Below are 26,711 nucleotides of genomic sequence, written 5' to 3'. Positions count from 1 at the left end.
CCTCTTTCTTTGCCTTTCCATCTTCTACAGAGAAGAAAAATTTTGCCGTTAGCTTTTACCAAAATTTATTTTAAAACACTCTTTTAATTTTTTTGAGACAGGTAAAATTTTACATCACCTAGACTTTAAGAGGAAAAACTATTGTGTTTTCCTTTAAATACCCATAGAGAACTTTACACATAAATATTTGAAGAACTTCCAGATTTTTGTATGTGTGTATTTTTAACACATTTGGCCAAATTTCTCATTTCTGATCACCTCTCTTTTTCCTAATCCTTGCCCTAAAAAAAAATTAACTTAAAAGATTATTTTAGGGGCACCTGCGTGGCTCAATTAAGCATCTGACTTCAGCTCAGGTCATGATCTTGTGGTTCATGGGTTCTAGCCCTGCGTCAGGCTCTGTGCTGACAGCTCAGAGCCTGGATCCTGCTTCAGATTCTGTGTTTCCCTCTCTCTTTGCCCCTCCCCTGCTCACATTCTGTCTCTGTCTCTCTCCCAAAAGTAAATAGATATTTTTAATTAAAAAATAAAAATTATTTTAATCAAAATTTACCTTTTTTCCCCTCAGAATTTCTGTTAAATGTCATTAGTTACAACAAACACTGAAAGTTAATTTCAAAAATATCAAGAAACTAAATAGGATAAGCCTGTTGGGAGAGTTTGAAATACTTTGATAGAAAAAAAAAAACTTTCTAAATATTTACAGAATTTATATGGAGATATAGGCCTCCTTCATTATTTCAGTCATGAATATTCTATCATGCTATGTTTTTCAAGTCCACATTATAAAGATCTAGAAAGAATAAGTACTCTAATATATTTTTCAGGGAAAGGATTTTTTGTCCCTTCTGGTTTGCTGTAGAGTGACTATCATGTTCCAAATTTTGAATCTGCTCACCTGTCACCCACCCTCAACAAAGCTGGGTGCAAAATGTCAGCACCAATAATACCAACAGAGAATGGCAAATGAGCTTCAGGTTGCCCACATTGCCTGGGTGAACGTGCAGAACTAATGCGGCAGGGAAAACGCTGTTCCTGGGGCCTTTAACGTTGGAAGGGTTTGTTCAGATGGCCCTGCCAGTCTAAAGGAAGCACGTTCCCAATTTATCTACACCACATTCAGACCTCTGGTGCAAGTCCGTGTTCTGCTCAGATCTTGTATGAGGGAGTTGTTTGAGCAGTGCCTTACAGATCCTTAGGAAAGTGACCAGTAACACTGAAGTAGCTGGCAGTTGGAGATCTGCCCGCTGCAATTAGAGAAGGACATTACTTCCCTCAGAGGGAGATGAGCAGCTACCCAAAATGAAATGGTGAGCCCCACATTTTGAGGATATGGGAGAGAGTTTGATTTATTTACTTATTTATGCATAATTATTAATTTTTTTTCTTATGACTCTGGCATTAAATGTGATGTGGTAGAAAAAGCACATACTTTGGTATCAGGCCAATCTGTGTTTGAACTCTGTCCCTGCCTCTTAACTAGCTGTGCATAGTTAGTTAGTTAACCTCTTTGAGCCACTGTTTCTTCATCTATAAAATAGAGGTAATACATACCTCAAATAGCTGCTGAGATGAAAGGAGTCACTAAAGCAGTACATCCAACCCAGTGACTGCATAATGTAGGAGTTCAACATATTAGATTCCTCATCTCTTATATCTTCGTTTCCTTCTCAAGAGAGGCCTTTTTCTCGCCTCAGTGCCTTTGCACTTGCTATTTATTTCTGCTGCCTGGAACACTCTTTCTCCAGATCTTTTCGTGGTTTATCATATCATTTAGGTTTCTTTATAAGAGTTATGTGTGTCTCCTCAGAAGGGCCTTCCTTGTGTACTCTGTGTAAAATTATCACCCCAGTCACTCTCTGTTCTCTTATTTATTCTGCTGTATTTTTCTTCATATAATGTGCCACTGGAAATTATAACATAAATAACTTTATTATGTTTTTCCCACTAGGACATATGCTCTGTGAGGGCAAGGATCTCATCTGTCCATTTTACTGCTGTATCATCTAGCATGGGGCCAAGCATATAGTAAGTAGGTCCCTAGTAAATATTAGTTCCATGAATGAATGAATCATTCGACCCAGACTCTTACTAATACCAGGGAAAAACCAGGGAAGAATGCAGGAATGAAGTTGTACCAGGAAGTAGGTGCTTCCTCAGTGTGGATGTTTCTGCCTTGAGAGCCAATTGGGAAGTAGGCCTGCGAAGTTCTCTTGTATCCTTCACCTCCTGTCTCTGGGAGGAGCCCCTTTGAATGACCTTTACATGTGACCACTGTTATCCTGTTAATCTCTATTCCTTTTGGAATTTTAATGTGGGAAGCTTTTAGATTCTAGAGTTCTGAAATGCCATGTACTATTCACTGAAATCACCTGGATTTCCCCCTTCCTAGTAAGTAGGTAGAGCACTTTTTTTTCCAGCGACATCATGCAGAAAGCACTCTTAATAGTGTCATTTTTAAACATGAGGAACTGATCTGTTTTATGAAGGAAGAGAAACACAACATAGAAGAGTGGCTGAGGGCTCTGGCTGTAGATGGAGATGGAGCGGGGTTCCAGTTTCTGCTTTGCCCTTTACTTACTCTGTGACCTTAGGCAAGTTGCTTAATCTGTCTTATGCTCAGTTTCCTCAACTACAGAATAACAAACACTGAAAGTTATTTCAAAAATATCAAGAAACTAAATAGGATAAGCCTTCCAGGTGCCTGGGTATTAGTTAAGCATCCGACTTTTGATTTCGGCTCATGTCGCGACCTCATGGTTCCTGGGATCGAGCCCCAGGTTGGGCTCTGCACTGGCAGTGTCAAGCTGCTCGGGATTCTCTCTCTCTCTCCCTCCCTGTCTCTGCTCCTTTCCCTGCTGGTGCTCACTGTCTCTCAAAATAAACAAATAAACTTAAAAAAAAATGATAGTACCTTCCACGTAGCTTTGTTTTAAGAATTGAGTAAGATAGCACATGTGTGTTTTCACCATTTTATTATTTCGCAATACAGAGACCTTTTATCTTACATATTTTAGTGCCTTAAGTTAGATTTTCATAAGCTTATCCTTTGCACATCCATGTCAGGGCAGGTATATAAGTAGCCCAGGTTTGCTACCCCAGGAAGATTAAATAGATAATATTTATCAATTTTTGGTATTACTTTGATATGGAAAGCAGATTATTCGAGAGATAATTTAACTCATGTTTACACAATATATACAGAGATAAAAGAGAAATTTATCGGATTGCAAAAGGGTTGAATGATTGAGCATATTGATAACCAAGTTTGAAATCTCATAGGTGGTTTTTCATATGCGTGATTTTATCTCTCTTCAGGATTACATTGTGGTCCATTCTATTTGTTTATGCCACAAATCCTTTTATGTTTTGAGTTTATTAAAAGGCCCATCATTATTCTTCATAACTAATTAGTCTTTTATAGGAATTAATCAGCAATTTCTTTTGTCCAAGAGATGGTAACATTTCAGTTTCAAAAACCTGACCCTTAATATGTTTTAGTAATTGATTCATAAATCTTTCTGAAGGGAGAGTCAAATCAATGGGTTCTTTTAAATAAGCTTTTTATTTTGGAGTAATTTTAGACTTACAAAAAAGTCACAGATAGTACAGAGAGTTCCCATATACCCTTCACCCAGTTGCCCCTAATGTTAGCATGTAACAATGGTACATTTGTCAAAACTAAGAGGTTAACATTGGTATACTACTAAGTAAATTCCACACTTTATTTGAATTTCAGCTGCTTTCCCACTGATTTTCTTTTTCTATTCCAAGATCCAGTCCAGGATACCACAAGGTGTATGATTTTTAGATGGTGGATCAGTAGGATCCCAGAGAGAATTAACCATGTTTTTCTTACCTCTCCTTCCTCCTTTTGTCTTACTCTGGATCTGAATTTCTGCAGATCTTTTTTTCTCTGCCAACAGATAAATGACCTTTCTGGGTCCTTTAACTACCATTTCTGTATTGACAGCTTAGAATTTCAGGATCATGCTTTGGACACTCACTATGTATTTCATTTTATTAATGAATGGGTACTGATCCTTCTGTCTTTCGCTGGGTCTTGCCCTTTAGACATACCACGTTGAATGGAGTCTGAGAGCAGAGGGTGCTTCTTCACTGTCAGAACTACCTTCCAAAAGGAAACAAAGCCCTTCCCTACCCTTTTTCTCCCCTCTCCTCTCTTCTTTTTTTCTTCTCTCCTCCCCCAGCTCCCTCCTGGTCCCCCCTGTCCCAGAACAACATTGGATGTTTTGACATAAGGCCCTTTCATTTTGCAAAGTAAAGCATGTCCTTGGAAGTGTTTACCAGATTACTAGCCGTGTCTACGGTCCTAGAGAAAAGCTATGTTTTTGTGTTATAGTTTTACAAAGCACTTTTCACATACATTGTGGAACTTTTTTTTTTTTTTTTAAGTTCAAAGGGCAAGGATTGTTTTTACAAATTGTGTTCTAGTGGGAAAATGGAGGCTAAAAGAAGTTAAGTGACTGGATTAGGTAGCAGCAGAGCCAGGATTGTGTCTTGTGATTCTTTCTCTGATGTTCTTGGTCAGTTCTGTAAGTGTATTGCATCCACTTGGAACTTATGAAATATTCGTATAACCAACCCCATATGTCTTGCTCGCCCCTTTCCCCGGAAATTATAGTTAGGTTGACAGTAAGCTCTTTCTGGTTAAGGGTAGGGCTAATTATAGAATACACTGGGCCTTAAAAATGCTGTTGTTTGTATTAAAAGCACAAAAGCCAGAAACACAGTTTGGTGCAGTGTACATTGTGCTGACCCATTTAGGCCGGTTTCCTAAGTTAAAGGAAGAAAATGAACCATGAAAGGGTCTAAAAAAACTCAGCATCTGGAAAGCTTGAGGAAATCCTCCATACAACTCAGGAGAGGGAAACAATTCCAGGGATGCTCTCTAGGGTCTGAGAACCAGAAACCAGGAAAGGCCAGGGAAAAGAGCAAGGGAGCACAGACACCTCTCTTTCTTCTTGTATCTCTCTGGCCTCTATCAGGAAGGACTTGTGAGAAATTACGATAAATAGGGACCCGGACGAGTACTACTTTTTGGGAATGACACCAAGAAATTACGTGAGGGACACCTGCATGGCTTAGTCAGTTAAGCATCCGACTCTTGATTTCAGCCAAGGTCATGATCTCATGTTCGTGGATTCAGGCCCCACATCAGGCTCTGTGCTGACCCAGCAAAGCCTGCTCAGGATTCTCTCTCTCTCCCTCCCTCCCTGTCTCTCCCCCCCACCCTCTCTGCCCCTCCCTGGCTCATGCTGTCTCTCTCAAAAGAAGTAAATAAAAACTTAAAAAAAAATTTTTTTTAAATTACTTGAAACTTTAGTACAGACTGATCATGAGGATAAAATATTTTTAAGACCCCATTTATGGCTTCACTATTCTTACCCCATGTAGAAAAGATCTTGTTTCTCTGTGACTTCCAGTGTTGGGTACTATCACCTTTGCATTCCTGTAGCATCTAAAAAGTAGAGAACTACTTGGATTTTATTATTTTTAAAATTTTTTTAAGGTTTATTTATTTTTGAGAGAGAGAGAGACAGAGTGTGAGCGGGGAAGGGCAGAGAGAGAGAGGGAGACACAGAATCTGAAGCAGGCTCCAGGCTCTGAACTGTCAGCAGGGCTCGAACCCACGAACTGTGAGATATAACCTGAGCTGAAGTCGGAGCTTAACCAACTGAGCCACCCAGGTGCCCTGGACTTTTATTATTTTTAAGGAACTAGTATTTCTTTTTATTATTTATGCATACATGTATATCACCCATAAGACCCATAAATCCAGATGACTGGATTTGTCAGGGACCCTTAGAGGGGCATGTGTATTAGCTAAGTTGCATTTTTCTATGACCTTTTAAGTAGAAGTCTGCATTACAGACATCAGGTCTTTTCTTTTCTTTTCTTTTCTTTTCTTTTCTTTTCTTTTCTTTCTTTCTTTCTTTTTTTTATTTTTTTTAATGTTTATTTATTTTTGAGAGAGAGAGACAGAGCACAAGCAGGGGAGGGGCAGAGAGAGAAGAAAATACGGAATCTGTGCTGTCAGCACAGAGCCAGAGCCCGATGCAGGGCTCAAACCCATGAACCATGAGATCGCGACCTGAGCCGAAGTTGGACGCTTAACTGACTGAGCCGCCCAGGCTCCCCAGACATTTTGAGCTTCTCTTTCCCATTAGGTGTAAGAATTCCATGGGAATGAGAACCACGTCTTTTTCATACTTGTAGTACCCAGTACTCTAGTAGCCAACTGTGGCTTTGAGAGGGCAAAAGATCTTGAATGGATGAATTGAATAATGGGAAGAATCTAACTGCTTAGTTAGGATGTGGTGTCTTGAGTATTTCTTTGAAAGTACTCTTCACTCTTGTAACCCAGGAAAGTGTAAACACCACTGAAGGCAGTGACTTTGTTCATTGCTGTGTTTCCAGCAGCAAGCAAAATATCTGGCATATATTAGTAGAACCTCATCTCTCTTGCATGAATGCCTGAGAAGAGTTTTGACAAGAAACTAGGGAAGAACTAAAGGAGGCTTGGATATGAGGTGAATTGGTGTGCTTAACCAACTAGTGTGTGAAGCAAATAAACACAAAGTGAATAAATGACACTGCGTGCCCATAACTTTTTTTTTTTGAGTTTATGTATTTATTTGGGGGGGGGGGGGCAGGGGCAGAGAGAGGTGGGGAGGGAAAGAATCCCAAGCAGGCTTCTCACTGGCAGTGTGGGGCTTGATCTCACGACTGTGAAATCATGACCTGAACTGAAATCACGAGTCAGATACAACCAGCTGAGCCACTCAGGTGCCCCCAATTTATTTATTTTAATACAGTTTGCCCCAAGGTGTCTCTGTGTTTTAAGGAGTTTTGGTATCTTAAATAATTGACTATATATACAGTAGTAAAGAGGATATGTGAAAAGGTGGTTATTACAGAGCATATGGAGGAGAAACTATGAATTCTAGGGTCTGACCTCTCTCATATCCTTCATTCTTATCTTGTAAAACCTTAATCATAACTTGTACTTTTGGTATGTGATTTGCTGTGTGTTTCCCCACTGGACTGAAAACTTTATATAGGAGCAGAGACCACAGGTGTATCCAGCACTTAACATGGGGCCTGACACATAGTAGTTACTTAGTAAATATTTGTTTGGCGGATGAATGAGAAATGAACAGAGATCTGTGTCTCTATCCTGACTTCCAGTCTGCATTTTGGTGGTGATGCTATAAAGTGACCTAGGCAGCAGAACATGAGGAGTACCCTCTTCTGGGACATCCTTCACCTGTTTTTAATCATATAGTCTAAGGATGGAAGTAGTGAATATTCAGAGAATAGGCTTTGGTTCTAAGTGGTAGGTGATGTGGTTTACAATTTGGGTATCACTAAATGATTTTTTAAGGCATGGGAGATAAACAGGTACAAAATACACCAATAAAATCGGTGTAATTCACTGCTGCAAAGATGAGTATTCTAATTATTAGCATTGCTAAGCTCCCCCTAAGGCTAAAACCCACCCTGTTCCTTCTCTGATCATCCCAGTGAAACAGATTCTCCAGTTTGAAGTTAGAGGTGGTGATGTCTGTTGTTGAATTAAGTTGTATTTGCTTATTTATTCTGGGACTGGTACCTAAAGGTTATGGAGGGGGAAACAGTGGACCAGTTACTAGGAGATCCGGCTTTGGAAATGTCCCTGCAGTCAGAATCTTCCTTGAAGAGGTTTTACTGAACAAAGGATGATGCCAAAGGAGGGTTTTGGTTTTTTTGTGGTCATTCCCGTACTAACTCCCTTCCTATTCTTTTCTGCTTCCCTCATAAATACTTTATCCTCTACTCCAGAAGCCTTTGTGGAATCACTAATGGGTAAATATGAATAAGGGGGAGGACAACCTTCCAAGATGCACATTTCCCTCCCCAGTGAAATCCAGGACCACTGACCAGTGGAAGCCACAGTGCTGGGCTTGAGGGCGCATCACTTACTTTTTGCTGTTTCTTTCTAGTCCTGACTCATGTATTTGTTTGAGGTGTCTGTTTCTGGGACATTACCCCTTGAATGCCATCAACCCACTTCCATGGCCTTACAGGGCAGAAATATATGATGTTTACTCCTTTGCTTTGATTTCCCAGGAAACCAATTATACAAATAGCAATTGATCACCTTTGTTTGAAACAGGTAGAAAACTTGATTAATTCTGATTAATTTCTGATTAATTTTAGAGACACATGATCTATTAAATTTGTGGAATTCAATAACAGTGAAAGGATAAAGACTCATGCATGTACACATATAGGTATTTTTGTTTAGTTTTTATCGACTTGAAGAGTGGAGAAGAAATCTGAATGCTGGTGTATAGTGAATAGAGAGATTTTGTCAAATTCGTACTCTTTTGAATCTACTTGGTCTAGCACTGCCTATGAATATGATCATTTGAACTTGTGTCAGATACTCCTTGGTGATGGCGGGTGTGCATTAAATGTACTAGCACATATGGCTCTTAGGCTGTTTACTATGAGTTATTAAATGATTTCTTCTAAAATGAATAATCCCTAAAGTCTGGACACATAATAGGCATTTTATTTAGAGTGCTTAGAATTGAGAGGAATTAAGTTAGACTAAGGGGAAATTCATATAGATAGCCTATTACTTTGTAGTTGAAAGTTTTAGAAGAAGGATGTGTATATATACACAACCAAACAGATCAATTCTAAAACAAAATCAAGTAGAGACTGACAACTATAGTTTGGAGTTTATTGCTTAGGTCTTCTTCTTTTTTTTTTTTTTTTTTTTAATCCTCCTTATAAACATTGTTCAAATTGGCAGGGGAGGGTTGTGCAATGTATAAAACAGTACCTATCTATAGTCAGGTTGTACCAATACTCCAGACACTACTGATACAGGGTGAATTCTATTATTTGAATGGGGAACTTGGTCAGATTTCAGATAAGCATGGAGTTTAGAGTTCACTGCTGAGAGGGGACAGGATGGAATTTTCAGATAACTGGACTTTAATTTCATTTAGTTTTACAGATGGAAAGATTTATTAGATAAACTTTCCTCTTTGAGCTAGTAAATTGGCCTTTACTGTGTTCTCCATAGAAAACTTGAGTCATAGACTTTTTGCTCTCATGAGGCAACAAGTTTTTCAGTCAAGAAGTTTGCATAATATCCCTTATGGCCCTATATATAGATGGGTTATTTAGGAGGGCTGCTGATTGGTATTTCAGACTTATTTTTGGATGATGGCCAGAGTTTTCATTAGTTATTATTCCTTTGAAGTGTTCAGACTTACTAAATTGTAAGTAAGTTTCTTAAATTTCTAAATTTCTCTATTCTCACAAATCAAATCAATTTGTTGTATTTAATCATTTTCTGGGGTGCCTGTGTGGCACAGTTGATTGAACATCTTGATCTTGGCTCAGGTCATGATCTCACAGTTTGTGAGTATCGAGTCCCACATTGGGTTGTGTGCTAATGATGTAGAGCCTGCTTGGGATTCTGTCTCTCCTTCTCTCTGCCCTTCCCCGCTTGTACTCTCGCTTGTGCGCGCGCTCGCGCGCTCTCTCTCTCTCTCTCTCTCTCTCTCAAAATAAATAAACTTAAAATTTTTTAAAATCATTTTCTAATAGCTCATCTTATACTGGGCTTTAGAAACACTGTATATAAAAGTTGACAGATCTTTTCCCTTTTTTCCTCTTACTTTCTTTCCTCTAAAGAGATGTATAGTATTAAATGCCCATACTCTAGAATCACAAAGACCTGTACTGAATTCTCATGCCAGTACTTTGGAGCTGTGTGACCCAAGGCAAAATTTTGAAGGTCTGATCCTTAGTTTCCTTATCTGTAAAATGGAGATAATAAGTGTACCATCCTCATGGGGCTTTTTTTTTTTAATTAAATTAAAAGCATGTCAGTCACTTAACAGGGTCTGACACATAGCAATGCTCGATGACTCCTAGCTATTAACTATTTGCATTTTATTTTTATAATTAATGTTGCTGCTAATCTATGGTTCTAATTTATCTGAAATCAAATTCTTAGATTAATTTAAATTTATTTTACTGAAGTATCACCCAAACTCCTTTGACCTTGGCCTGAACCATCCATTTTCCTCAGTCCCTTTGTCTGTCTCACCAGAGAACCCATCCAGGTGCTCATATTCTATGCCTCTTGTTTCCGCAGCTTCTGGAAGACTCTGGAGAAGCAGAGAAATAAGAAACCCAAGTTCTAGAGTCAGAATGTTTGGGTTCAAATTCTGTTGCACTTCTTATTAGTGGAATAATCTTAGGTACATTACTTCACGCTGGGCCTTATTTTTCTACCTCTAAAATGGGATTAGTAATGCCCATGTTTGTCCGTAGTGGGGTGTTAGATTAAATGAGTTAAAACATTAGAGGACATGGAACGATGTTTGGCACAGAGCACACTTTCTATAAATGCCACTAGTGTGGCTGTTGTTTTATCCATTTATTTTGCAAGGCTTTAGGTGTTAATTTATAAAAAAATAATAGTTATAACCTCTTGATTAGATCTCTCAGACTATATGTATTACCATTTTGAGATATAGTTGAATTCAAGAAACAATTATTAAATGCTTACTGTGTATTAAGTACTATGGAGGGCATATAGTAATAAGATATTTTCTCTGCCCTCCAGGAGTTTATAAACTGGTAGGAGAGATAACTACATTCAGGGGTAACTATTACACAGAGTAAACTATTACTATACTTTCTATAACAGATAAAAGGTAGTTGCCAGGAAGTCTAGAGTAATTCTGCATGCTGGGGAGTCAGGAAGGTCAGATGGAAAGGGTAGGTATTTCCATGTGAAGTGAATAAACAGGCCAGTACATGAGACTTGAGGAAGAGTCATTAGACAGCCTTGATTGGGGTGCTTACAGTGGGAGAGCCCGGGAGTGCTCAGTGCAACATAGCAAAACTGTGGCACCAGTAACTTGGTAAGAGGAGGAGTGTGAGGGAGGTGGAGGAGTTGAAGTTGGCTCAAAAATTTTAATACTAGTTCAGGAGTCAGGGAGTGGGGGGCTTTGCAGATAGTGCTTCCATTTAGAGAAGTGAGGATGGAAAGTGGGTTAGGTTTTTGGGAGAAAGACACGTTCTACTTTGGACCTGCTGAATTTGAGATGTAGTCAGGAGCCTAGTTAGAGTTCTGCCATTCTTGGAGGCATTCTTAAAAACTGCTCTATGAATGGAAAAGGCAGGTACTTAAGGTAATGTGATTCCTAATAGATGCAGGTCTCCCTCACATGTGACTTGTAGAGACCTTACAGTTGCAGACTTCTCATGTAAGGGGAGTCTCCCTGGCTCAGGATCCTCCTAGCCCTCCTCCTCTGAACATGTTCACACTTAGCCTTTGAATGCAGGCTGTGCCGTGGTCATTCTGCGTGGTGTGCAGTGGGAATGCCCTTTAGGTTTCATTGGCATTTGAAATAGAGATCACTGACTTTTAACTTCATAAAAATGCCTATGGAGTTGTTTCATTAGGTGATTAGAGTAGAAATAGGAGAAATACTCGTCGCCCTCTCCTAGCCCACGTGCGCTTTGACTCATGTAGCTTGGTGGTTTCACCTCAACAGAAAAAAAAGCTCTAAATGAAAGTAAGAGGAAGAAAAGAGTTATATTAATGGTAAAATGTTTTCTGGTCGAGAGAAATGCGTTGCTCAGTTAAAAGTACATGTAATTTTTAGATGCAAAAGAAAAGATTTTACAAGTAACCAATACTTCCTGATCTGTGTGAATACCGTGTCTTTGCTGCACTCATGGTGGTAAACACATGCTACCAGGAAGACAGTGTAGACCATCTAGAAAGCCTTTCCTGCTGGGTGTTGGTCCTCATTATATTTCCTTTGAGTTAAGAACTTGTGTTTTTTTAGTCTTAGGAGGAGGATACAGTGTTGTAGGAGGTTTTGAGCAAGAGGCAAGACTTTGGTACTTTGTGGATTGTTATCGCCCTGCAAGACCCTTCGCAACTTCCTCTCGCCGCCCACAGCAGAATACGGAAACCCTGCTGTATCAGGCCACTTCTGCAATTATAGACAGTCCCAGTTAAAGGGACCCTTCTTTCACACTACACCCTTCTGTGCGGGAGACCTTCTCTGCATTTGACAATGTGTCTTTTGTGGTGGAATGCCCAGCTGAACCTCTATGTCTCCTCTCTCTTTGCCGCCCTGCAGTGCTGCAGTTGAAGCTCCAGCAGCGCCGGACTCGAGAAGAACTGGTGAGCCAAGGGATCATGCCGCGTAAGTGCCTCTCTCTCTTTCTCTCAGCGTTTGATAGAGTTGCGTTTTCAACATGGCTCGCATGCCTAGTGTGCTGTGGGAAGGATCTAACAAAACGAGGGCGACAGATTTCATTTGTCACCTTCTTTCTTGTGCTTTTCCAAGTTCCGGGGCTTTCAGTCACTAATAGTTAACTGCCCTTATTGATCAGGTTCAGTGAAACAAACAGCATGAGGTTTACTGGTGCCATTGAACCATCCTTAGCTTTTGAATTGCACCTTTCAGGGGTTTCTACTCCCTGTTACACTTCCCTTTTAGGAGGAGCAAATCTTGAGCTGGGGTATTGTGAGGAAGAACCTACCTCTTGCATGTGTTTTGCCTTAGGTGTTTAGGTTCTTGGGAAGGGAAAACCCTTTTCTACCTGGTATTTTATTTTGAATCAACTGTGGTTTTCTTTAGAGTGAGATTCTCAGATACCCTATGGCTGGCATGGGTGTGATTGTGCTTGTGGGGTTCTTGCAGAGCTGGGTTTACTGGGTGCACAACTCACTACATCACTTGGGGAGAAATGAAACCGACATTGGAATCTGTGAGAAGTAAGAAAATTTGCTTTTTATACCAACAGCATTATAAAGTGGAAACTGGCACCAGCAAGATTTTGCTCTTTTTGACATCTCTTTTTAAGTCGTCAGTGGAGAACTTAAGCTTTCCCTTCTTTCTTTTCTCTTGTGTGTTATTGCTACTTGGACACACCCTAATGAAGTTAAAAAAAAAAAAAAAAAAAAAAGGAAAAAGTCCTATAACAGAGTCCGTAAGTCTCTAGCTTTATAGAGAGAGAACTGATGTTTTTCACCTTAATGCAGCATTGACCTGCTGCCACTGTATTTTCCTAATTCTCATTCACTTACTCACTCAGAATATTTGGGAACCTATATGTGCCCATTGATGGAGCAAGATAAATCCAGCTCCTGCTCTCAGGAGCTTTATGTTTAAAAGGAGAATAGTGATAGTACACAGGGAGACAAATAAAGAAGATAATTTCAGAACATGGAAATTACGTAATTTCCAAGTTTGTTACGATGTAAGCTAACTGGCTGGTGTGGAATAATAGGAATGAGATGGGGTTACTTTGGATAAAGATGGTCAGGAAAGGCCTCCGTGAGGAGGAAATATGTGAGCTGAGGTCTGAAGGATGAGATGGAGTCAGCCGTGCAGAAGCAGGCAGAGGGCCATGGGAAAGGGAGAACAAGCATAAGAGCCTAGTGCAGGTAAGAGCCAGTTTGAAACGTTTGAAAACATCAAGGAAGCCAGCGTGGCTGGGGCCTGGTGAGTGAAGGGAGAGCAGGCCAAGTTAAGATTGGCAGGGTGGGCGGGGCTAAAATGAGAGCCTATCAACTGCACGGAAGAGGTGGGTTTTATTTTCGGTACAGTGTGAAGCCCTTGAAGCCCTTTAAGCGAGTGAGGATGGGATTTGATTCAGGGCATGGTAATGGCAGGTCCATTTCTAAGAGCTAGAACCTTATAGCAGCTGTGAGGAATCTGAGGTCTGTTTCTGTCCTAAGCATCAGCCAGGAACTTAAGTCTCAAATTCAGCTTTGGGTTTACTGCAATTAACTACCAAACCATTTACCCACATTATGCTGCAATCTTCTCTGGCTTTCCAGTGAAGGACACCCCCCCCCCCCCCCCACACACACACCTTAAAGAGTCAAGAGCAGATGGCTTGTGCAGTGGATCAATAATGTGATCAGGTAGGGCAGTGATGTGCTTTACAAAACACTCCAGATCTGCCTCTCTAGAAACCTTTGTAGAGGGACAGGTCACTCAGAGTCTCATCCCCTTGTCCCTTTCACCAAGGACATCATGTGTTTAATGTCTTCTCTGTGCCCAGGGTAGTCTTAGAGAGATTAAAGAAATTTGAGGCAAATTAGTTACCTGCCCTCAAGACATTTAACAGTTTATTTGGGTGGCTAAAATCCACCGATGCACAAAATAAAGAGCAATTCAGCATCCTGTGGGGTGCTGACTAATTACAGTACAAGTTCTGAGAGCATAATGCTACTTCTCAGGATCTGTAAGATGTTCGGTGTCTAAAAGCCTTGCATTCTCCCACCTGTCTTTCACTTGGTACCAGGGGCTACTATAGATCAATATGATTTATTGGGTACAGTCCTCCTGTTTAGCATTTCTTGTAGTATTCTCTGTTGTTAAGACAAATGATGCTTCACTTACTGCGGTTGCTTATAGATTTCCCTCCAACTGCACTGTGAGCTCCTTGAGAAAGTAACTTATTTATATTCCTGTCTCTAGTGCCTGGCACTGAATGAATGAATCAAGACATTCGGTTGTAAAGTGTGATATGTGTGTGTGTGTGTGTGTGAATGACAGACACACAGAAGCAGATACTACTCTGTTGCAAACTCGTTGGAATTCTGGGCATGGAATTTGGAATGACACTTCTATCAGGAGCGCAGGTTCTAAAATGTTTTGAATATCTAATCGTATACTCTGTGTTGTTCTCTGTATCTGTGAAGTGAGAATAATTGTGCTTCTTGTAGGATTAGAAGGGATTTGCCTCTGTGAGAATACAGCATCTTCCTCCTACCAAGAACCACCTTTGGCTATGGACACAGTCTTGGTTTTCAGCTTTTCTAGTTGAAGGAAGTAGGTAGCAAACTCTTAGATTATGGGAGCTCTAGAATGTTGATGCCTGGGAATAGTTTCAGGTGTGAAATTCCCTGTTCACCTACATACCTGGTGATACACAGATAGGTCCTGAGTTCACAAAGCTGAGGGTTTTTGTTTGTTTTTTGGGTTTTTTTGTTTTTTGTTTTTTGTGGGTTTTTTTTTTTTTTTTTTTTTTTTTGCCAACTGTGCACCCTCTGAGTGAATCTTCTTCCTTACCATAGTCCTGTGCTCAACCCTTACTCTTGTTGTAACCTCCAACACCCTGTGCCTCCCTGACCTCCCCACTACCTGCCATCTTCTACCAGCCCCACTTCTCACCCTCCAGTCCACATCTTTCAAAGAAAACCTGAGCAGTGCTGGAGACAACTTGTAAGTGACCAGCAAGTTGTTGTTGATTATTGGAGATTTGGAGACCTGAACAAGTAATCTGGTTGGAAGGGCCTATTTCTTTCCCATCTTGCTAGCCTGAGGAGTTTCTGTAAAGCGTGTTTATATGTAAGTTTGCTGTACAACTTAGGAAGTAGGTAGGGCCTCAAACTGGGGAAAGGAGTGGTGTAGTCATGGCTGCATTTTGCCTCATCATTTCTGTGTTTATATCTTTTATCAAGTTCTTCTCATTCCAATCTTATTTATAGCTCTGGGAAGAAAAGCCCACCCACCTCATCTCCCAGAATACTCCTACACAGTTGCCACGTAGGACTGGCTTTCAGTTCTGACAGCGTATCTGTAGGACACCATGTCTTCAATGGCTCCCTTTGCACTCAGGGTGGTTGAGGTTCTGCATATCATTCTAAATTGGAGTATGACCTTTCATAAAGTGTAGGGAATTAAAGAATCTCCCAATCCCACTGCTGCTTGATGTGCTCCGTTCATGGCATCTAAACTATGGGGTTTGGAAGTTGGTTTCTGATGTGTGTTTTAAACAGGATCACGGGGCGCCTGGGTGGCGCAGTCGGTTAAGCGTCCGACTTCAGCCAGGTCACGATCTCGCAGTCCGTGAGTTCGAGCCCCGCGTCAGGCTCTGGGCTGATGGCTCAGAGCCTGGAGCCTATTTCCGATTCTGTGTCTCCCTCTCTCTCTGCCCCTCCCCCGTTCATGCTCTGTCTCTCTCTGTCCCAAAAATAAATAAACGTTGAAAAAAAAATTAAAAAAATAAACAGGATCACTTCCCAGCATCTGTCATTCTCATCATGTAAATATGTGTCTCACATGTAACACTATATAAGCCCTACCAAATACAGAGTGCCAGATAACAAAGGATTACATAATCCAGGCCCTGAGCTTTCTTTAATAATGTCTGAAGCGCCACATATCTTGAGGGAAAGGAGAGATGGCACAGATAGGAAACTGATGTTCAAGTCCAAAGAGTAAGCCCAGCAATGCTGCTGTACCCAGAATGAAGACTTCTAGAAGAGACGGGTCTTGTGTGCTACACTTTGTTCTCAGACAGAACTTCCCCCACAGCCTTCCTTTCTCTTTGACATTTAAAGGTGTACAAGGTCATAAGGTTTAGGTGAAAATTAAGAAAAATGTTCTGGCAGTGAGAGCTGCTGCAGAGGAATAACCTTTTAAAGGAAAACACGAACATTCTCCTGATCCCAGACAAATGAGAAAAAAGTTTCCTGTAATCTTTCTGAATATGAAAGAAGAACTTTGTCTGCTTCTTCCTTCTTAGCCTTTTGTTAGTCTATTGTGAATCCTTGAGGAAAGCATGGAGTAGCATGTTTCTAATGCTGTAATTAACCCTCAGTTCATTATTTTCCCATGTGCATGTAGTAGAAAAACCTTGGTACCTTGGCAAGCATGTGAAGAAATCAGTTTTTGTCCTGTAGATTCTCTAAGAACCTTGCTCCATTGCTTGAGTGAGCTTGTTTTTTCACATTATTATTATTTTTTTAAGTTTATTCATTTATTTGAAAGAGTGAGCATGAGCAGGGGAAGGTTAGAGAGAGGGGGAAAGAGAGAATCCCAAGTGGAGTCCACACTGTCAGGGCAGAGCCTGGTGCAGGGCTTGAACCCATGAACTGTGAGATCATGACCTGAGCTGAAGTTGGAGGTTTAACCAACTGAGCCACCCAGGTGCCCCAATTTTTTCACTTTAAATGGCATTTCTGTGCAGCCAGCCGGTGCCATTGGTGACACTTAACCACTGAATGGTTAGGAGAATCCAAAGAGTGCGAAGACAACACAGTGCAGAGAGGGCAGCCACTTGGTATCAATCCAGAAGCCTCTCAAACTACCTAGCCCCTGAAGGGTGCTCAAACATGTGGCTAAGTGAAAAAGTGAGCAAATTGGTCTGTTTTGACTGGATCATACAAACAGGCCCTGTGTATCTCACATTGAAACTGGAAAGAACGGCTTTATGTAATGAGGTCCCACCACTCTATACTTTTAATAAACTTTGCCATATCTTGACTCCCTAACCTTTAGTTCTGCAGCTTAATCCCTTTTTCATGGTTCAGCTGTCATTGTTAGCCAAGTGATACATACACGTAGAGACAGTGTGGCCCTGTTGTAGCACTCATATCTGTTATTTTAACTGGGCCCCAGTGTTAGCTGGAAATCTCCTGTTCATCTGATTATAGCAATCTCTGCACCAAGAAGACATTTTTTTTAAATTTATTTTTAAGTTATTTTGAGAGAGAGCAACAGCATGAGTGGGATAGGAGCAGAGAGAGAGGGGGAGAGAGAGTTCCAAGCAGGCTTTGCGCTGTCCTCGCAGGGCCCAACTCGGGCTCCAACTCACAAACTGTTGAGATCATGACCTGAGCCGAGATCAAGAGTCAGACACTTAACTGACTGAGCCACCCAGGCACCCCACGAAATTTCTTTTAAATTCTAACAAGAGGTTTTTTTAATGGCTTGCAGTATCAGGATTGATTACTATGATCCCTTTGTCTTGGAAGCTGAATTTCTTCTTAATAATATTTTTATTTGTAACTTGGGAATCGTTACTAATAATATTTTTTACCAAATGTACAAACTGAGTTTCCAGATTCTTTTTCTTTAGTACAAATGGGTCAAATCCATTTTGGTAAATCTCTTTTGAAACTGATTTTTGTTTTTGTAAACTCTAAGAGAATAAACCAACCTCCTGAAGCCTCAGAGTTTCTTGTAATGAGAAAGAGGCTGTAATTTAACTCTGTCATCTAGTAACTTGGTGATGGCATGGGATCTTTTCCCCAAGTTACTAGAATTCAAAAGAACTAGCCGCTAGACCAGCCCTGTCCAATAGCACTGTCAACAGTGATAGAAATATTATGTAACGCTAGCCACTATCCACATGGGATGTTGAGCACTCAAAATGTGGCTAGCTTGAGTGAAGAGCTAAATTTTTTAAAAATGTCTATTTATTTTGAGAGAGAGAGAGAGAAAGAGTGTGTGTGTGTGTGTGTGTGTGTGTGTGTGTGTGTTGTATGCTTATGTGTGTGTGTGGGAGGGGGGAGGGAGGAAGGGAGGTGGGGAGAGAGAATCCCAAGCAGTCTCTGTGCTGTGAGCACAGAGCCCAACGCAGGGCTCGAACTCATGAACCATGAGATCATGACCTGAGCTGAAATCAAGAATCGGACGCTTAACCAACTTTGCCACTCAGGTGCCCCAAGAGCTGAATTTTTAACTTTAACTAATTTAAATTTAAATAGTCACATATGGATGGTGGCTATTATATTAGTGGAATTTTACACCTTACTCTCCCACTTAGGAACAAGGTGACTTTGGGCAACTCAGTTAACTTTTCTGAACTCAACTTCTACTTTTATAAAAAAGGGATAATAACTCTTCTTACGTATCCACAGAGTTAGTTTGGAAATAAATGAGGCGATATATTGTTCATGCTTTTGAAGTGTAGGCACTGTTATTCTCAAGAATGAGAGGAGCATTAGCTTGGCTCTATCATCTGGTGAATCTGAAAGCAGTATACACACACACACACACACACACACACACACACACATCTTATTAATTTCTCTCAAAACCAATGTTTGGGAACAGGAACTATTTTTCAATAAATAACCTCTTATTTGCATTTTCATCTTTACAACAGTTGCTGAAAATTATTGAGTCAGAGAACCACTAGCCAACATGGTACTCTGTTAAGACTGTTTCCATTTTGGTTGTATAGTAACAGGACTATCATTTTATTAGCTTTCTGTCTCCATGGCAGTGGATGTTTCTTTTTTACTCTCTCTTAAAACAAATAAATAAGTGGGTTGGAAACAGTGTTTTTTAAAATCTCTGGGCAACTTGCCAGGAGACAGAAATGTTCACCAGTGGGGACACAGAGGTGATTTCAGGAGAGATGAGGGTCTGGTTTGAGTCTGGATTGCCCTTTTCTTTTTAAAACTTAGGTCTAAATTGACAAAATTATAGGCTTCCTGGAAATGTCATTTGTCTTGCTTTTTAAGTGAAGTGTTACAGTGTTCAAGGCTTGTGAAGTGTTACAGTGTTCAAGGCTTCTGTCTCAGTGGGTACTTTGTAGATTCTGAGTCTAGGTGGGAGCAGAGGTGAGTGCAGATCTGCACCTCGGCTTCTGTCATTTCCCATTTGCTCCAGTCCACTTGGGAGTGGCTAGAAGCTCTGTGGCAGTCTGAACTGCTGTCCCTATGAGCCAGAGAAATTTGGCCAAGATGCAGCCCATGTCCCTCTCCAGTAAGAACCCAGAAAAGGCATTCCCCAAGCCCCAATTTTTGCCCACTGCCTCTGGTCTAGTCTATGCCCTCAGGCTCATGCTTCCTTCCTTTTTCTTTTTTTTGATTTTTATTTTTATTTTTTTTTAAACAGAGAGAGAGCTCAAGCAGGAGAGAGGGGCAGAAGGAGAGGGAGAGAATCTTAAGCTTGATTTGGGGCTCAGTCCCATGACCCTAGGGTCATGGCCTGGCCAAAATCAACATTCGGGTATTCATTTGACTAAGCCACCCAGGCGCCCTCATGCTTCTTTTAGATACTGACTCTCACAAATATTCTTGCAACTCATTTGGCTCTTTTGTTTATTTTGTTTATTTTGTTTTTTTAATTTCATTTATTTATCTAGAGAGAGAGAGAAAGCATGAGCAGGGCAGGGGCAGAGAGAGGGAAAGAGAATCCCGAGCAGACTCCACCCTGTCACCACAGAGCCTGACGTGGGGCTCAAATTCATGAACGGTGAGATCATAACCCGAGCAGAAATCAAGAGTCGGACGATTAATGGACTGAGCCACCCAGGTGCCCTCCATTTGGCTCTTTAGATATATAAATATCTTTGTTTGAAAGAGCTAGTTGCCTTTTCTTTTTTTTCTTTAATTAAAAAAATGTTTATTAATTTACTCTTTTGGGGGGGGGCGGGGGCAGCAGGGCAAGGAGTGATCAGAGAGCAAGGGAGAAAGAGAATCCCAGGCAGGCTTCACACTCAGCACAGAGCTGGACACTGGGTTCAGTCCCGTGAACCACGAGATGACCACCTGAGCCAAAATCAGAGTTGGATTCTTAACCGACTGAATCACCCAGTGCTCCTAGTTGCCTTTTTCTTTTAAAAATTGAGATATAGTTGACATATAACATTATATTAGTGTCAGGAGTACAATATAGCCTTTTTTTTTTTTTTTTTTTTTTTTTTAAGATGCAGTGAACACTGCCTGATTGAGATGATGTTTCTTCAGCTTGGAAGTGTGACCCTTTCTCTGTAGTTGAATGTCAAGTTTACATGGCATTTGAGAAATACCAGTGTAAACATGTGTCCTAGGATTGGTGCTAATATGATCCCTAAACCTGAAACTGAGAGAAAATTGTGTGAGACACATGGCCTCAGCAGTTTTGTCTCAGGAGACCAGCTGAGTGTATCACTCCTGGGTGTTAAATGTTGCATTTCTGATAGATGTCAGCGACCTCATCTCTCTTTCTGCTATTGTAGGATTTCTTCTCTCAGTGGTTAGTGACTAGCCTCAAACCTCCTCCTTGGCCAGTTGGTAACAGATCCTAAAATAGGACTCTAGAGTGAGTTGTATGTTTATGTTCTGAGCATATTCATTGTTGAATTCAACGAAGAATCTTAATAGGAAGCTCTGTTGAACAGGCCATCAAAAGTAGCCTTCTTGATATGGGTTCTTGATACAATTTAATATCTAAAAAGTACAGTAGAAAAAAAAAGGTGGGGGTTGGTGTCTGGATGGCTCAGTTGGTTAAGCGTCCACACTTGATTTCAGCTCAGGTCAAGATCTCACAGTTCGTGAGTTCAAGCCCCACATCAGGCTCTGCACTGACAGCTCAGAGTGTGCTTGGGATTCTTTCTCCCTCTCTCGGTGCCCCTCCCATGCATGCTTTCTCTCTGTGTCTCAAAATAAATAAAAACTTAAACAAAAGAAATTACAGTGGATATTCAGTTTTATTTAATAATTCTTGAAGTGTCTGAGATAGCCAAGGCCAACTTCTTTTCAAGGTAATAAATGGAGTAAAGGAGTTTATAAAAGTCACTTGTTGAAGCTACTCACAGAATTTACCTGTACAATTACAAATGTAAAGAATCACACTCAGGGTGCCTGGGTGGCTCAGTTGGTTAGGCGTCTGACCTCAGCTCAGGTCATGATCTTGCAGTTCATGGGTAAAAACCCCACATCAGGCTCTGTGCTGACAGCTCAGAGCCTGGAGCCTGCTTCGGACTCTGTGTCTCCCTCTCTGTCTGCCTCTCTCCTGCTTGCTCTCTGTCTCTCCCTCAAAAATGAATAAACATTAAAATTAAAAAAAAAAAAAAGAATCACACACTCAAGGGGGCTGTGATAGTGTCTGACAATGTGGCGACTTAACATTTTCAGCCCAGTGGGATGCTAGCTGCAGAAAGGGCACAGGTGATTTGGAGCTTTTTCCTACGCAGGTGACTTAAGCATATTGATTACGGGGCTTCAGTAAGAAATAGTAGCTTTTGGGTGTGTGTGTGCTTCAGCAGAGAGCATGCAGCAGTGTGGTCACTGGTCCAGAGCACTGGACTGGACTGCGATGTGAGAGCCACATATAAATATGGCTGGCATGTATGTCAAAGGGAAGCTCAGAAGGCCAAGTTCACAATATTTGGCCCCTCATATTCTAACCTTTAGGAATTCAGTGTACCTGTTGATAATTCATCATGTAAAAGATTGCATCCTGACCTTTTCTTCCCAGTCTTAGGTCTCTTTCGCTGTCAGTGGGTCAAGGTTGCGAGACTGAAACAGCTTGCACTCCTGGGAAGGAAAAAGATTCAGCATTCTGAGTCTCTACTTTTACATTTATTCTTGGTTGTTGGCTTTCCTGCTGGTTTGGGTGGGGATGACAACTCAGATGCCAAAACAGTGATGGTGGCGAGCCTGATACCAAAACAGGATGTACATGAAGCACGTTTTCTGTTAGTTTGGATTCTTGCTTGCACCAGAATGTGTGATCCCTTCCGCATACCCCACCACCCCAGCTCTTTCTTTGACTCACATGGACTTGGACTTAGTTCTGGTTTTCATTGTCATGGCCAGTCCCTGGAACTGTCAACACAACTCTTTAGTTAATGGTCTTTGTTGCAAGAATTGGAGGCATTTTGATTGGACAGCTAAAAACAGTTAAGACAGAAAATGAAGTCAGGCCCAGTTAGCTCTCAGCATTTGATTCCACATGCTTGCTGTTTGCTGCAGGAGGATGGCACAGAAAAAAAGTGAAAACAGTACCAATGCCTCAAATTTAACAGCTTCTAGCAGCTGGCAGAGCACTTTCTCTTTAATGCTAACAGCCGTCAGTGTGGAGGTTTGTATAATTGCCACCTCCTCGATGAGGCTCTTGAGGCTGGCTCAGGGGTCATGTGACTTGCCCACAGTCACACCACCACCAAAGGACAGAGGCAGCGCCAGTCTGGTCTCCTGGCTTCAAAGCCCATGCTAATTCCTGAAGGTCACAGTCTAATGGTTCTCAATGATGTAGGAGTTTTATGAGATAGCCTGTCATACTTTCCTCTGCAGCTTCAGTATTGAAAATTGAAAACAGCATCAGATCAGGACCCATAGTTGAGGAAGTAAGGTAAGGTGAAAGTTGGTAGTGGGGGTGAGAGTAACCCCGTCATTTTTGAGCCCCTTCCCCCCCCCCCCCCCCCAGTGAAATTGCTTCCAAATTTTGCTGCTCCTGTCTGCTGCTGTGGGGCTTAAAGGCCATGGACATCTTTCCACTTCCATCATCATAACCCTTAGTTAAATCAGAGCCTCCTGATTTCTCTTGTGCCATTGGTACTCCTTAGAAAATCTTACGTGTCCCTTCATCACACGGTTGCCCAGACAAGTTCCCAGGATTCAGCACACAGTTACCCCTGTAATCCTCATAGATTCTCGAAAGCTCGTGTAGTGTGCCCCAGGTTAAGAGCCCCTGTTCTGCCTGGATACAGAATCATCTCCCTAAAGGTGGTGATGTCACACCTGTGACACAGCTGACCTCTGTGCTTCTGTCACTCAAGTGTGTAAGTGACCCTCCCCCTTTCCTGTCCTGAGTCCAGTGATCCTCTGGGCTCCTCGCCTGCTATGTTCTAAGACCCAGAACTGCTTTTCTATAGCTGCCTTCTATTGAGTGTGATTGCCAGGCTGTAGATACAAACAGTGGGGTGTGGAGTCCATCCCGGCTAGGCCCTCACCAGGGTGGGAGGAGAATGATCCTTTGACTCAGAAATGCACACTTTGCAACTCAAAGCAATGATCCTCAAAGGGACTCAGGAGATGAAGCTCTTTACTCACTTGTGGGCACCTACCTAGCCAGCAGAGTTGAAAGTTTGAATGAAGCTGTTGAGAAAAGTTATCAAGTGCTTACTAGGTGTACTTTGTAGTCACTTAGCCCCTGACGGTGGAGAGTGAGCAAACAAAAATCCTTACTTTCTCATCTGCCGTGTGCTGCCTTTTCTCTGCCTTTAGGACTTAGAGAAATCTTGGTTTTTGAATGTTAGCAGCAACAGAATCCTTGAGGAGCTTAATAATAGAGTAAAATTCTTGAAGCCCGGGAGTCTGCATTCTAGAGAGAGTCTTGCTCTCCAAAGAAGTTCTGATGCAAATGACTCTTGAACCTCACTCAGAGGCGTGCTGGGCTGAGGGCTGCTGGCCTCTTTGCCCTTTTCATGTCTAGTGGTGGAGCGGGGTCTTGTTATTCTCCCCTCTCAGGAGTTGTGAGGCGAAAGACAGCCTGTCTTCATGCTTCAAGAGTTGATGCCAGCTTTCTAAGACCATTGAGGCTACTGGTTTACGAAATGGTTGTGTGGAGAACTGGAGAACCCCGTTTTCCAGTGCCAGGGAAAGCCTGCCTCGCCTGCCTCTCTGATGGCGGTGTCAGTGGTCCATGTGGCCAACTTAATGAATTGCCTGGAGCTGTGTGCAGACCTCCATGCAAGGGCCAACGGATGAGGCAGAAGACGCCTTCAACTTTGGAAGGAGTTTGGTTATGCAGTGACTCCCTGTTCTGCCACATTGGCCCCTTGGAGAGAGGGTTGGAGGGAAAAGGACTGGGAGAATGTGTGTCCCCTTGACATCTTTTGAGGTTGTATCTGTCCCATTGCCAATATTAGAGAAAGGAGAAGGGAGCATGTCTTTCTAGAAGAGCAGCCAGGAAAGGAAAGCAAAATGCAAAAGATCAGATTAAAATCAGAGGAGTTTTTGTTCGTGGTGTGTGTGTGTGTGTGTGTACGTGTGTGCACGTGTGTGCATGTGGTAACTATCACATTTTGGAGGGAAAAGAGATAACTTGACAGAGTTATCTTTCACACCCCCACCCCCTCCTCTTGCCTCTGTTGTGCTGAAATATTTACAAATAAGAAGATCTGAATTTTGGAACCAGGAGAACCAAAGTTTAATCTCCCATTCTGTCGTTGATCAGGATGTGATGTCAGGCAAGTCAGTTTTCCAGTATGAAATGGGAAAAATAATAGGTTCCAAGAAGCTCGAGGAAGGTAATTCCCAACACGCTATACAAACATCGGGGAAAACAAGGAAACCATTTGTAGTAGCAAATCTATTTATGTTACTTTTGGGAGCCTTTTTGTCAGTCTCTAGATTGACAGGCACGATCCTACTTTATTTCTTCTCTCCATGTCATTTCCTCTAGCACCACTCGCAAACTGAGTAAAGCCCAGAGTCCTACAGGCCCCTGTGGCTACGCCCTCACCACCTCTCCTCACACTCTGTGTCCCATCTGCTCTGCCACCCTGGCCTCCTTGACGCCCTCTGTCGTCCGGCAGCTTCCCACCCAGGGCCTTGACTTTTGCTGTTCTCTCACCAGGAAGGCTCTTCCTCAGACGGCCCCAGGGCTCACTCCCTTCCTCAGGCAGGTCTCCGTTCAAATGGCACACCAGAAAGTCTTTCCTGGCCTTCCGTATGGTGAAACGTTCCTGCCCTCACCACTCTATCACTCAACCCCTGCTTTATACTTCATAGTGTGTCTCACCTCCTGTGGTATCATATGTTCATTTGTTTCGTGTGTCATCGCTCACTAGAATGTAAGCTGTAGGAGAACACGGATATCCCAGCACGAAAACAGAGTCTGACACATGGGCTCTCAGTAAATATTTATTGGGAGAATGAGTGAGTAGTTTACTGTTAGCACATCTTAACCTCTTAGGAGACGTAAACCTCTGGACCCCATTTCCTCACCTCTTACTTCACCTGTTGCAGTTAGTGTAGTCCGCTAACCCTCCGGCATAGCTCTGAGACCAGCGGCCACTTCCTAAGTATAAGCAATCCTCTGGAAACTTCGCCAGCCTTATTTTGTCTCTCTTCTTCCACCTACTCTCTTTCTTGAAGCTTCCTCCTGACATCAGCTTTGCCTCGCCCTCTCCTGCCTCTGAGAGCCTCCTCGGGGTCCTTTTCTGGGCTCTCTTCATCACTAGTGATGAATTTAATCACTTAAATTCTGGGATTCTCTTAAGATTCAGCCTGGAAAATATTTTCTCCTGTCTCTGCATATCATATCACATTATCCTTAGATGACATCACACACACACACACAAATGCACGTGTACATACATGCACAAATTTGCACATCTCCTGATAGGGTGTCTCGTGATCAGCTCATATTCAGCACACCCAAAACTGAACGCAGTTTCTCCCACCCTGTTCCAAGTTACTCCTCCCATATCCCCATCTGGGAGTGTTAGTGGCACAGCCGTTCACCCAGTCATTCCATTTTATTCTTCTAAATGGCCTCTCAATCACTACACAATCTCGTAAAAATGAGTTCTTACTCGTTTGCCATTCCAGCTGATTTGAGGCAGGGGTCATCAGTAGATGCTAAAACCATGAGGGAAGTGGTGGTTAGGGAACAGGATTTTCACATGGGCTCATGATATTACCCCACAGGTTGCATATTAATTACAAAGGAGGAATGCTACTTTTAAGATGGAGACATCTGTTACCTTTCAAACTTTGAGCACCATCAGTTGCTGGGCAACGTGGCCTTACATGTCTCCTGATATTAAGAAGTATACATCAACTGTATAGTTTCCTTGCCAGAAGTATTTAACATAAATCTAATCATGAGGAAACAAACTCAGAATATAGGACATTCTTTTGGCAAGACAACTGGCTTAGATACTTAGGTCAGTGTCATGAAAAACGAAAAAGGCAAGAGTATTGTTCTAGATTGTGACTGAAGGGACAGCAGCCAAATGTAGTGCGTGACTCCCAATTAAATCTTGGATTGAGGGGGGAAATCTAAACAGCTATAAAAGACATTTTGGGGGGGGGGGCAACTGAGCAAATTCAAATACGGACTGTAAATTATATTGAATCAGTGTTAATTTTCTTAGGTGTGATAAAGGTATTTTTGTTATGTAGG

At 41.8% G+C, this 26,711-nt stretch overlaps 1 protein-coding gene across 4 annotated transcripts in view; it reads left to right on the top strand.

Moving 5' to 3' along the window:
- The window catches only part of MRTFA (myocardin related transcription factor A), a 100,364-nt gene that overhangs the window by 45,681 nt on the left and 27,972 nt on the right, over nt 1-26,711 (top strand). For 3 of the 4 annotated variants that reach the window (XM_032594042.1, XM_030320729.1, XM_030320731.1), the window contains exon 2: nt 12,195-12,260. In XM_032594042.1, coding sequence (XP_032449933.1) covers nt 12,195-12,260 — 66 coding nt within the window. Of the gene's footprint in view, nt 1-11,941; nt 12,261-26,711 lie in introns of those variants that run through there. The other variant, XM_030320730.1, reaches the window with a different exon arrangement.

This window comes from Lynx canadensis, chromosome B4 (genome assembly GCF_007474595.2).
Source record: "Lynx canadensis isolate LIC74 chromosome B4, mLynCan4.pri.v2, whole genome shotgun sequence".
NCBI lineage: Eukaryota > Metazoa > Chordata > Mammalia > Carnivora > Felidae > Lynx > Lynx canadensis.
Note: the sequence above shows the minus strand (reverse complement) of the source record. Positions and strands in the feature narration are given on the sequence as shown.